Here is a 13,940-nt window from a genome sequence, read left to right as displayed (position 1 = left end):
TTTTTTTTTTTTTTTTTTTTCCCCCCCCCCCCCCCGTAAAATAATCTTTATTTACAAATAAAGTCCATTCGTTTGACGATTCTCAATTCCGCAATGTTTTATCAAATAAGGAACAAGATCGATCAGTAAAAAATCCAAGATAGCCAGACACTTATTCGAAGAACTCTAGATTAGATTCTAGAGGTGCGATGAGGTGCTGGATTTTTCCAAAGCGAATTTCCCACGAAACCAATGCCGAAAGTCAACAGAAATATCAATAGGACAACCGTACTATACAAACACGATACGTTACCGCGCGAACTCGCACTGTATTAAGAACTCGTGCTTCTTCAAATGCCGAGACGTGCTTGAGCATCGATTGAACCCCCGATACGCGGTACGAGGTACTCGATATCTTAAATATAAATCTCGGGACAATTCCGGTTTCGATCGAGACGACCGAGAGAATAATCGCTCTGTGCGAACGCGCTGCGTTAGACTCGTGGAAGTGAAATGTCGCGCTTAGAGATCCGTGCGAGGAGAACCGACGCTTAAAGGCCGACTAAGTCCGCGAATTTTTACGGGAGTCGTTCCAGCGAGGTTCTCCGGCTGAATAAATCCGTCGTGGATCGATCTGTAGAAAAATATCGCGCGGCCGATAACGAAGCTGGTGTGCGCGATAAAGCGAGGCATCGCGCGGCGAGGTTCGCCGCGAGCGAACGAGAGAGCTCCGTCGTTCGCTCGCTCGCCGAGAGAGAGACGCGTGGGAGAGCTCGGCGAAGAGGAGGGCCGCTCGGGATCGGATCGAGTCACAGCGTCGGTAGCAGTCGCCAGCTGGTCGCCGGCTTGATCTGCTGGTCCGCGCTCGGTGTTCACGCGCGTCCGTCGACGACATCGCGAGAGCTCCTGCTCGTTAGCTCCGGCCAGCTAACCGTGGACCGTACGAGCGCCGCGGGGCCTCGTCGATGCGCCGACCTCGCGAACGCCGTCGTGAGCCTCGGCCCTCGTCACAGCGCGTCCTCGGGACGCGTGGCTGGTGGTAACGAGCCGAGAATCGAAGACGAGGAGGGAACGGCATGTCGTCGGTCTTCTCGAAGCTGGTCGACCGCGCGTCCGCGCGCTACAACATCGGCCAAGAGACGCTGACGCGCGGCATCGTCGGCAGCGCGATCGCGCTCTACCTGCTGAAGCTCGGCTACCCGTATTTGGCGGCCAGCGTGAAGCGGCAGCTACTGCGACAACGTCACCAGCGACGGCAACAACTACGGCAGCAACGATGTCAGAAAGGAGATGGAGATCCGGAGAGCCACCGCAGCGGTGAGGTCTCCGGCCGCGATGGGAAGAACGGTGTACTCGCGCGCGGTACCAGCGAGGTCGCGCTGTCACCGGAAGACGCGGCCGGAAGTGCCGCCGGCGACACCGGGAAACCGTCGGTCGGGCTGGACCGCGCGTTCCTGCGGCAGCTGCTGATGCTGCTGCGGATCATGGTGCCAGGATGGCGCAGCCGCGAGACCGGTCTGCTGGCCTGCGCGACCCTCACCTTACTGGCGCGCACCTTCCTGTCGGTTTACGTAGCCGAACTGGAGGGCCAGATCGTCAAGCGGATCGTTTTGCGCGATGTACAGGGCTTCTCGCACATGCTGGCCCGCTGGTTCGCCATCGCCCTGCCCGCCACCTTCGTCAACTCCGCCATCAGATACCTCGAGGGCCGGCTGGCGCTTAGCTTTAGGTATGACTTCCGACGATTATCCCGACGGATATACACGGTGGCCGTTTCGAGCGCACTCGGCCGACCCGTTCTTCCTTCTCTCTCTCTCTCTCTCTCTCTCTCTCTTCCTCTTTTCGTCTTCCCTTTCCCTTCTTCCTTCTCCTCCTCCTCTTTCTTCCTTTTCCCCTTTCCGCTGTGTCTCTTCTTTGTTTCATTCATTTTGTCTCTTTGTCTCTTCTTCCTCTTCCTTCTTCTTCTTCTTTCTTCATCTTCCATCTTCTTTCTTCTTTTCCTTTTTCTTTCCCTTTTCTTTTCTCCTTCTTCCCTCTTCTTCTTCCTTCCCCTCTTCTTTGTTACCCATTCCCTTCTTCTCCCTCACTTCTTCCTCTCTCCTTTTTCTCCCTGCTGCTATCCTTTTACTGTAAAGTCTGGACATCTGTTTGTTCCAACTATTCTCCGTGTCTGAGGAAGAGCGAATGTATATTTAGGTTTGAGAGGAAGAAGGATCTTTCCTTCCTTCAGAAAGGAAGGAGAGTGAGACGAGAAGAGAGAAGGAGGAAGAGTGCGATCGAATCGATCTATTCGTCTATGCTCTCCCCGCACAGAGTCTAAGACGAAATAAGGGATATATTTGGAGCAGAATCGCAATAAGATCTGGCGAAGAATTGGACGACCGCCAGAAACGCAGAGCGCGAAACTCGTTCATGAAAGAAACGTCGTACATTACCGCAGAAATTACTCAGCAATCAACCGATTTGTTATTAAATCCGTCTAAGAGACAAGTGACCAGTACCGCTGTATATCACTTTTCTTCTGCACACTAATTTCTATTGCACAAGTACTGAAGAATCGAAGACGATAGCATCATCAGATTCGACGATATTAGAAACTTCAAGCAAATTGACCAGGGGTGCCGGTCGGACTTGTTGCGGCTCTGATTCGGATCGCCTAGACGAAGAGAGAGGAAAAAAACGGTTGGAAGGTTCACCCGAGACGAATGAGCTCGTTGTCCAATTGTCAGAGCCGTAGCAAGAAGCGTCGACTGGCACCTCCTCGTATAGAAAAGATTTCTGCTTCTCGACATTGACTTGATCGCCACCGTTGTTTTCGAAAAATAATCTGAAGTTTGAATTTTTACGAGTCGCTTAGTGCGAGAAAGTGCGAAAGAGAGAAAGAGAGAGAGAGGGAGATGAAAGAGAGAGGGAGAGAGAGAGAGAGAGAAAGAGAGAGAGAGAAAGGGGGAGAGAGGGAGAAAGGGAGAGAGAGTTGCGTGGACATCAGCTGTTTTGCTTCTACTGTTTATCTTTTTCCTTTTGATGATGATAAACCTTTCATATTTCAACGACTAGTTTACCGAGTTCTTCTTATGTGCTTGTTCATTTGCACAGCTGCAGCGTAGCCGATCGCGAGTTGTGCACAATTAGAATTGCAGTCACCGGCTTATTTTGCAATTGAGAAATATTGCTCGCGATAATTAACACGAAGGAGACTGATATTCCGCTATCTAAGACTTAACGATTTGCATTCGCAATCGGGACGCGATTACGGAGCGAATTGACGGTGTCCTTTGAAACAAATGAGACGGACATCGTCGATGCGGTTAGTACAAAATACCGTTACGCCGATACTTGTCCCTTTTGGGTACCATTCTTTCACGTTACGGTGTCAAGGCTCTCGCGTGCGACGAACGTTTCGCGTCCCTTTCTTAGCTGATGCGCTTTGTCCTCCTCCTTTCTCTCTTCCTCTCTTTGATACAGGAACTACACCGCCATATACCGGGTGTTCCACCAGATCTCGCCACTTTAAGCGGGTAGAAAATGATTCCTCGGCAATAATGTAAAATGGAAATGCAAGATCAAATCTTTTCCAACACGTTCTTCGATATATTTATATATTTATAATATATACATTTTTTATACATTTTTATATTGTTTTATAAAAATATATTACTAACATCTATTTTTTGATTTGACGAATTCATCTAATAAACTTACTTATTAAAAATATATATTATTGATATATTTTTATAAAATATATATAAAAATTTATATATTTGCTCAATATATTTAATTAAAAATTTAATGTTTTACAGTAATCTTATATTTTACATTCGTGCAAAATCGAACGTCTCACTATAATTTCTAATAAGTTTCTTCTCCATTTGATTTACGCAGGGAACGTCTGGTAAAGTACGCATACAAGATGTACCTGAGTCAGCAGACTTACTATAGGGTATCAGCTTTAGACACTAGGCTCGGCGGGGCCGAGCAAAGACTGACGGATGACCTATCCGAACTAGCCAGTTCTGTAGCGCACTTGTACTCTAGTTTAACCAAGCCGCTGCTCGACTGCGCCTTGGTGGGCATCGCTCTTATCTCCTTCTCGTCTAAAATGGGCGCGAAGACGATACCAGGTTAGACAAATATATCAAAGAATACGAATGCCCTTCTAACAATATTTTCCTCGACCAATCTATCAATTCTTCATTAACGAAAACACCGGATTCTTTCAAACGGCGCAAAAGGATTATGATTTGAAATTTGCCTTAGAAAAACCTTTAAGTCTCTACGTTTCTTATATTTTTTTTTTCCATTGTCAATTTTTCATGATCTATTGAACAGATGGACTCTTTCTAATTATTTCTTCTGAGCATTTCAATTTGCTTCACAGGAGTTCAACTCTTGTTCAATTCTTTGAAGCACCTTTTCTGACGATCTCAAATCCCTCGATGAAAGTTCTTTTTTTTTGGTCAATTTTGTTCCAAGTGATTTTCTTGACGTTTTCAATTTCCTTAGTAAGAGTTTCAATTTTTGTTTAACTCTGTTCCATATACTTTTCTGGAAGATTTCGATTTCTTTAATAGGAGTTCAACATTTGTTGAATTTTTTCCGAATATTCTTTCTAATAATTTTATTTTCTCTCGATAAGAGTTCAATTTTCATTCAATTTTGCAAGCGCATTCCTTAACGATTTTATTTTTCTTAAGTAAAGGCTCAATTTTCGTTCAATTCTTTTCAGAAATATTTTCCCTGACGATTTCAATTTCTTCGATAGGTCCGTTACTGGCGGCGGCGGTGATTACCCTGACCGGGCAGGTTCTGCGCCTCGCTTCGCCGCGATTCGGTCAGCTGGTCGCGGAGGAAGCGGCGCGAAAAGGGAAGCTGAGGGAAGCGCACGCCCGCATCAGCGCCCACGCGGAAGAAATCGCCTTTTACGGCGGCCACGATACGGAGCATCGCTACCTGAACACCGCATACAAATCCCTGGTGTCGCACCTGCAGCGTATACTCGCCGTCAAACTATGGTACGTCATGCTGGAACAGTTCCTGATGAAATACGTGTGGTCCGGCACTGGCCTCCTCGTCATCGCTATGCCGCTGCTCTACAACACGGCGGTATCGACGAGAACAATCTGCGAGAACACTGACGGTACGTGATAACACCGACAGCGGAACTACAAACATCCAAAGAATATTATGACCTGCTTTTCAGCTGCATACTTAATTTCATAGCTATTTACTGGAATAAAATTATCATCGGTTAAGTTTTTACACAATCAACGGAAACCAACGCAGAGGTTAAATTATTGAAATTCTCACTTCGTTGTTGCGATTATCTCGAATTTTTACGTCAGAATAACTTTTATAAAATGTGACACAAGGAAATTAATCCACAACTTGTTTAATTCATATTTAGATCTACTCGGAGTCGATCGCAATTACCATTCCATGAATATATATTTCAATTGTATCTCGCACAAATATTTTGCATATTTTTCTGTTACTTTTCTGTTGCTTTTTTATTATTAATACGTAACTATCAAAGTGACTATGACGAAGAAATAAAAACTTCATTAATAATGAGTAATATATTCCATGTCGAAAACATCTGACACCTGCAGTCGTTATCTACCATTATTCGTCACCTTCTAACTAACCGTCCGATTCCACGCTTGTAAAATGACTCATCTACCGAGCCAATCATTCGCGATTCCACAAACTCGTGAAAACCCTCGATATCACTCAGAGAAATGACTTGGTAATAGTGATTAAATTTCACTAGTTCGAATTTTGCTGTCATTGCAAAAAGTTAGATATTAGAAATGAAATACATTTGCTGCTAAAATTTCATTAGCCGAAATTATTAGCATGAGTAGATAAGTTTGATTAGCTGTACTCTCTCTCTCTCTCTCTCTCTCTCTCTCTTTCTCTTTCTTTCTTATATCATATATAAACTATACGAAACACGTTTATATCAATCGATGAAATTGTGTAGTATTTAAAATAAATTGATTCAAAATTGATTCAAAATAATTGATTCACGATCCGGAAGTCTCGGGTTCGAGCCCGTCAGTGCTTAAGATAGTTGGTTTGTCAAGCCATTTTCTTAGGAATCCTTTTAAATTTTAATAGAAATACTATATTAATAGAAATATTATTATGTAAAATATCCGTCTGCAAAGTTAGAAAACTATTCGAAATCATAAATTGATTATTTAGAAACTGAGATATTCGCAGCTGAAGGTGATATTTTTTATACGTGTTCATTGAGGTTTAATAATCTATCTTTAAGTCGATCGCAATTACCATTTCATGAATATATATTTCGATGTATCTCGCAAAAATATTTGGCATATTCTTCTGTTACATTTTTCAGTTGTTTTTTTATTATTAATACGTAACTATCACGGTGACCATGGCGAAGAAATAGAAACAAGGTTTAGGAATACGTTTTAATGGAAAACTACTGTGACATTAAGAATCAATATAGAGACATTATACAACAATTTTAGATTTGTTGACTATCTATTTCAAAAATATAATCATAGCAAATTTACAATTTATAATATACCCGCGATATATGTACATATACTCATATTGAAATATTTACATACTATTTTCTATTATTTACGTATCTCTATTAGCTTTGTCAATAGATATATAAATAAAATATTAATGAAAAATAAATATCCCCGTCTATTGAAAAAAATCTTTTTCAGTACATAATAAATTTATGAAAAGGTCCCTTGATATCGTCACTAAAAATCCAATATTACGAACCAAATCTTAAGCTTGTTTCTCAGATAAAATCTAGCATTAAATTAGGTTTAAGATAAGGATAAGATCTAGCATTAAAATAGCCAAATTTGAGATAAGTTCAGCATAATAACTTAAGGACAACATCTGTTGAAAGAAAGCAATAAATTTCTTATATATCTAATATTTTTTACCGTAACATTTAAATTCAAGTAGCTAATAAATTTGCCTGTGGTAGCATCGACTTTAGCTGTCATTATTTCAAAAACATATTTTATCTGTTACAACTGGATTTTAGCTTCAATGGCTAGTTCTTTCTCTGAATGTACCAGAGTAATTATTAATATGTTGCTCATTAAAATTGTACACTTTCTCAGGCGGCGTGAGCGAGCGAACAAGATACTTGACCACCTCGAAAAACCTCCTGAGCTCCGGTGCGGACGCTGTGGAGCGACTGATGTCATCTTACAAGGTGCCTGTTAATGCCTCTTTATATTTCGTGCCTGTTAATGCCTCTTTATATTTCGTGGATAGATTTAAATTGTTAATCGCTAATCGGTGCCGCTTGTTTGAACAGGAATTGGTCGCGTTGGCAGGCTACGCGGCACGGGTCAGTGAGATGTTGGATGTCTTCAAGGACGCCGCGCTCTGCAAATATAAAAGGAATGTTGTCACGAGCGGCCCATCTAGACTTGCAAACGGTAACACGCAACAATCCGCGGAGAAGATAATCGAGTTCAGCAACGGCACCCCCGTGATAAAAGGTAGAAACACCACATATGTATATAATTAGATACATAAATTAGTTACATATATTTATAATTAGTTACGTATAAATAATTAGTCTGATAATAATAAATTAAATAAATCACACGTTTTACGCGCGTTTACATTTTTAATACTTCGTATTTCAAGGCGAAGAATTTTTTTAAAGCCGATAAGAACCATTACGGGACGATAATAATTGCGAATGATTATTTTGCGGAAGGATAATAATATCTATGAAGGAATTTTCGGTTTTCTCACGGACAATGTCTCAGTTCCCGCAACTGAATAAGGACCGCATGAAGACTTGGCGATAAAAAGTGATATCTTTGTTACCGCGACAGACAACATTCGTGAGAACAATCAGCTGTGTTAAAATTCGATAGAGACATCTGAGAGTAATTGACTGAATAGAAACCTTCTACAGAAATCTTTCTACTTTTACAACCGAGTTTTTCGTCTGAATCGTCGATAGAAACTTTAATTATACTAACACAATTTCTATCCGCGTATAACGTGAGCGGAACACCGATTGAACGGCTCTTATTGTCCTTAAAAATGTTCCGTGATTCCGATTGAATATCTCAGAACGTTAATATGAATCATCGGTATATTTTGATATCAATTTCTTACATCAGAAAATAACCGTACAATATCGAGTTACATCGGAATATAACTACAGAATCGAGATGTAAATTTTGCTTTTACATCGAAACTATATTACAGAAATAGAAGTAGAATTATATTACAGAATATATTACAGAAAAATAAAAATTATACGATTCATTCCATTCCGTCCGTTTTATTGAAACGCGACGCAATCGAATCGTACTCTACATTTTAAAGCGATGCTTTCGAAATAACATCGCGTGTTTCTCTTTGTTCGTTCAACAGGAATTGTTCGCGAGAGCACAGACGGCAGTATAAAGCTGATCGACGTACCCATAGTCACGCCTAATTGCGAAGTTATCGTGCCTAGCTTAACGATCCACGTAAGTCAGTTATTACTGCGAAACATGAATCACCAGTCTTATTACGTGTAATACGGACTCGAGAAAGAGGCATAATGCGTTTGTTTTTATGTCAAACTCTTTTTTTCACTCACTGTCTCTGTAGATCGAAATAAACCTTGGAGAACCGGACTGATCACGACTGATTTACGTTGCAGATTAAGCCAGGTGACCACGTGCTTATCACCGGACCCAACGGGTGCGGCAAGAGTTCTCTTTTCCGCATTATTTCGGGCCTCTGGCCGGTGTACGATGGCACATTGATCAGACCGGCCGAGATGAAGGCCCAGTTCGAGGAAGGTAGACCGGCACTGTTTTACATCCCACAGAAGCCGTACATGACGGTCGGCTGTCTGCGCGATCAAATCATCTATCCGGCGCAGTCCAGGTGAGAATCGTTCGCCTGGCGTTCCACAAATATTCCTTTTGCTTCAACGCTTACTTGTTCCGAAGTAAAGGGAGATCAGAAGTAGATTGTCTGACAATAGTCGTACTTCCCAGCACTTCGCACAACTGTTCGGACGAGGAGCTGCTGCAATTGCTGGACGACGTGGACCTACGCGGCCTGGTCGAGCGCGAACCCGAGGGCTTCGACGCCCTGGGTGACTGGGACTCCACTCTGTCGGGCGGCGAGAAACAACGGCTAGCGATGACCCGACTCTTCTATCACACGCCGCAATACGCCCTGCTGGACGAGTGCACAAGCGCGGTCAGCCTGGAGGCCGAGGGTATAATGTATGAGACCGCTAAGAAGAAGGGCATCACCTTGATGACTATCACGCACCGTGTGGCTTCTCTCGCCAAGTATCACAAGCTGCTACTGCGTTTCGACGGCGAAGGCGGCTGGACATTCGGCCCGTTGGATCAGCAGAACCTGTTGGCACCGCCGAATCGCGAGCTCAAAGTGGAAATGGAGGAGGAGACGAAAACGAACCATTACCAGATGTTGCATGTACGTGAAAAGAGGGATTTCAACAGGCTGTAAAATTACGCGTGACAAAATCATAAAGAAAGCGAACAGAACGTCCAAAATCGACGTATGAGATAACTTGAAAATATCTTTCAGAATTCTTTAAGAAACGTTTCTAAGATGTTTTTGAACACTCTGCTTATTGAGAGCTTAAGAAGATATTAGGTTGTATGTGACGTTAATTTGATATTAATTTGATATTATTTATTGATTGTTAGAGCAAGAAAAAGTTTTCGGAATATTTGTTTCTCGAGATACAAATACGCGCTCAATCGATCACAAGTGTGGACATATTCTTTTATTTTTAATATTTCGCAAGAATTCGGAGCATGCATTTGTCACTCCTGACATCATCAAACAAAACAATTGCAGTGAAGGCTCAGGAGCCTTAATTAAATTTAATAATCTAATTAATTCTTGTTAATTTATATATATATATACATATTTATTTATTTGTTTGTTTGTTTGTTTACTTATTCATTTATTTATTTATATAGTTAATTTATAATGATTTAATAATCTAATTGTTTCGTTAATTTATCATGGATTTTTTCTATAATATACAATGAATTTACTATAATGGTAATCCAAGTAATTTATTAATTTCTAATAATTCTCAATTGATCGATTAATTCATAGTTAATCCATTCCAATTAAAATACAATCAATTTATTAACTTATGATTTTCAATGATTTTCAATGTATATAAAAAAGAGTAACGAGAAAATATTGCGCACATTTTTATGTCATTATAATTGTCTTTGCTCATGTTATCAATAACTTCATTTCGATATTTCTCTTGCAGGAGCTTCGCGGTATACATCCCGAAAACAGCTACGTGGGAATCAGTTGAAGACTATGATCTATAGAAATTTATACAAAAATTTTATGTTAAAGATATACTATATATATATATAAATATAAGATATAAGGTATATAATTAACCTACATATCATATCTATTTTATATGTGGGATATGAAATATATATATACATTTCAAATCCCACATATATATATATAAATATATATATATAAGTTACGCGGGATTGACGATAAAATGAATTGTTGTGGCAATGCGTATAGTTGTATATGTACATATATATATTTTTCCAGGATTTTTCGCTGTACAGAAACGCAGAAAGCTATTTTTTAACCCGATTTTAACATGAGCAGGTTCACAAGTTGCTTAGTTTATCGTAAGTGCCTTAGGAAATAATAATATATACCATAATTACGAAGGAAAAGAAACTTGTTGGCCCCCGAGGGCTTCCACGGCTATAGACGATTTCTCGATTTACGTCGAATATTTTTGATAATGCCGATTAAACGATGAAATGTGCAAAATATAGTGGATGAGAAAGATATTTGTCTACCCGTCTCTTTAGATAATTTTACAATTATTCAAGTTTTGGAACTAATATATTAATATATAAGTATTAATTATATATATATATATATATATATAATTAATACTTATATATAATTATAACTTATATATAATTAATACTTATATATAATTAATACTTATATATAATTAATATATAAGCATTAATTTTTATATTTAAGGCGAAAGTGGACCTTTTAATTCTTATTTATCTTTTATTTTATGTTCTTTTTTAACACCCAGACAACACACATGTCTAANAAAATAGAAATAATATTGCTGAGAGGTTGCAATGTTGAATGTTGAAGTGTAAATATATTTTCAACGTTGAATCTATGTAGGTTTTTTTACATTGATTGTTTATGTTAATACAATATTGAAATAACATTGAACAGATCATTATCTTTTGAAATTCATATAGAATCATTTTGGAACAAAGAAATATAATATATATTTTAATTGTATTAATTAAGAAATAAGATTTTAAGCATAAAAAATTCTAAAAAAATATTTTAATTTTTATGGTTTGTTGGTTTTTGCGGTAATTTGGCATTATATTTGTCAGATTTATTTCCTTTAGTTTAGAAGTAAAAATGGTTTGTCAGTATAAAGGAAGCCGAGGTTAAAAATCACACGGATTAGTTGTTACAAAGCATATATGTCAATAAATAAACAAGGGAGCAATATTGTTCTCTACATATAACCCATACTGCTATACTTAACCCATACTACTATACCTACATATAATCCCCAAAAACCTATAACCGAAATAAAAAAAACTTCTTTTGCCACCTAAACTCTTCTAAGTCACAACACGGTGATGAACAGAAACCAGGAGTTATCGTTAAAATATCCGTGCAATAGGTGAAGACGAAGGTTTACCGGACTTCGCCGAGGCGCCCCTCTTTGGGCAGGTTCCACTTAACGCTCGTAACGATGCGAGCGTCATCGTTCTTCTTCACATGCGTGCAATTTTCGACAGATTAATTGTCTGTGATCAAGTAAACGATGTTTGCGAGATAAACCGTTATTTTCTCGCGCGCGCGCAGCGTGTTCAAGCCTCATTTGCGAAATGGCAAATCTTTCTTGACTATTATCACGCGTCCGAATGGAAGGTAGACCTGCTAATAAAGACTCTTAATTAGTCGCATGACGTTGCGACAACCCCAACCCCTGATTGTGATGTAAAACGAGGTTGTAAATACATCATTGCTCTTTGAGCAATAAATACCGGTGCTGAGACGCGTAATTTACGCAATATGTAATATGTATTCCATATACATTATTATATAATTGTACAATTTATATAAAAGATTTTTAAATCCCTCTCTTGAATTCTTCAATTTTTTGAAGAAGAGTTCTAAAAATTATATAATTATATAAATAATTATAATAACATAATTTTTAAAAGGTTTTTGAAATACTTTTTATAATAACGCAGTAATAACGCTTTTAATAATTAAACCGGGCACCGTGCGAAATGATCAGTTTCGAGCTTCGCGATTTCAAGATAGCAAGAGAAGAAAAAAGTATACAACGGAGTTGTGCGAGTATAATGTGGGCGTCATGTACGCTGTACCATTTCCTAAACCACACGATTTTCAGCCTTACACATAATATAAACACAGTAAAAAATGTGATAAATTGTGTAAAGGCTAAAAATGGCATAATAGTAAAAAGTTTTAATTTGGATAATAATATACCGAAAAATGAGTTTGGTTGAATCTACCGGTCAGTGGACAATTAAACGCGTTTTGGTTGAAGGAAACAGAATTTTTAATCATAAGAACCAAATTTAGCACAGTAAAAAATTATATGTTAAAAACGGTCCATCGACATTTTGTGTCAACATTGATGAGTGTGTTAATTTAACATTGTATTCGTGTACTCTTCAATACATTCCTCGTATTGAAGCACCGCAAAATTTTAGTGGGCCATTTTTAACACCAAATTTCTCACTGTGAATTCATGGGAAGCAGAAATGTTGTTTCCTTCAAAACGCGTGTGATAGTCCATTGCTGATCCAGCCGAACTCATTTTTCAGTGTATCGTTCATGAGTGACACCGGCTGTATCAAACGACTAATTATTTTACCAGGGAATCACCGGAATTTCACTCGCGCTACTTCAGACCAGATCGCTTTTTTATTTCCGAAGTTCGCCAAAGAGGAGAGAAAGGAGAACAGCCAAAAGCTCTCGATCCACCCGTTTCAGCGCTCGCAAGCTCGCTTTCATCCTCTCCGTCGGCGCATCGGCGCCGCCTTCATGGACTCATTGCAGCTGCGGCTGCGGCACGGCTGCAGCTGTTGCGACGGCTCGCGCAGTAATTCGCTCGGTGTGCTCTCGGGGAAAAATTTAATTACGTGTGTTTCTTTGTTTTTGAGAAGGGCGCTCTCGACGGGGCGACAAGGCGGCCGGATGGGGTGGGCGGGAAGGGCGCGCACAAGCGGGGGCGGCGATGCGACGGGGGTGGGAAGACCCGCAATTCCCGATGAGCTTACCTCGGGGAAACCTCGCAAACGCCAAACGTCGATACGCTCGCGAGCCGGGAGCAGCCATCTTGGGGGGTTGCGCGCGGTGTTCCTCCCGCTCTTGCGGACTCTAATGCTCCAAAGCAATTTCGGCGTCTCTACGCCGACGGACGATTCGGTCGGATGATGAGGTAGAATAAAATCGGCCGCGTCGGGGCGATCGACGACGGCGACGGTTCGAGATTGACGCGTGATCGATGACACTTGACCAGCCGTCCGCCACCGGCTAAATTTTGTCCCTACACTGGACACAATACTACCGTTCAAATGATATTTACTTGATCCAAGTGAAATGATTACTCCGATACTCCTTAGCAGGTTTGGGAGAGTTACTTTTGAAAAATAACTCATTGCCGGTTATTCGTTGCTCATCGAAAAAATATAACGCGTTACCGTTACTCACCATCGACTGAAGGAAGCAACTGGTTACCGGTATCGCCGCTCGAGAAGTAACGAGTCGTTACTTTTTCACTAAGTTCTGGAGACTTTTTCAGCATTCGCTTCTGCTCGTTACACATACATACGTATTGTATGTATACAAAGTAACGATGAAAATTA

General features: G+C 40.2%; 1 protein-coding gene across 1 annotated transcript; it reads left to right on the top strand.

The window, feature by feature from the left end:
* The first annotated feature begins 795 nt into the window (after positions 1-795).
* On the top strand, positions 796-10,830 carry LOC106740654 (ATP-binding cassette sub-family D member 1). Its single transcript, XM_014611912.1, has 9 exons — positions 796-1,708; positions 3,862-4,100; positions 4,742-5,116; positions 7,101-7,195; positions 7,301-7,487; positions 8,383-8,480; positions 8,657-8,886; positions 9,000-9,450; positions 10,274-10,830. Exons 1-9 carry the CDS (start codon positions 1,056-1,058, stop codon positions 10,319-10,321), a joined length of 2,376 nt encoding a protein of 791 aa, XP_014467398.1. The 5' UTR covers positions 796-1,055; the 3' UTR covers positions 10,322-10,830.
* Positions 10,831-13,940: the final 3,110 nt, after the last annotated feature.

The sequence above is a fragment of the Dinoponera quadriceps genome, unplaced genomic scaffold (assembly GCF_001313825.1).
Source record: "Dinoponera quadriceps isolate SergipeBrazil2010 unplaced genomic scaffold, ASM131382v1 scaffold278, whole genome shotgun sequence".
In the NCBI taxonomy this organism is placed as follows: Eukaryota; Metazoa; Arthropoda; class Insecta; order Hymenoptera; family Formicidae; genus Dinoponera; species Dinoponera quadriceps.
Note: the sequence above shows the minus strand (reverse complement) of the source record. Positions and strands in the feature narration are given on the sequence as shown.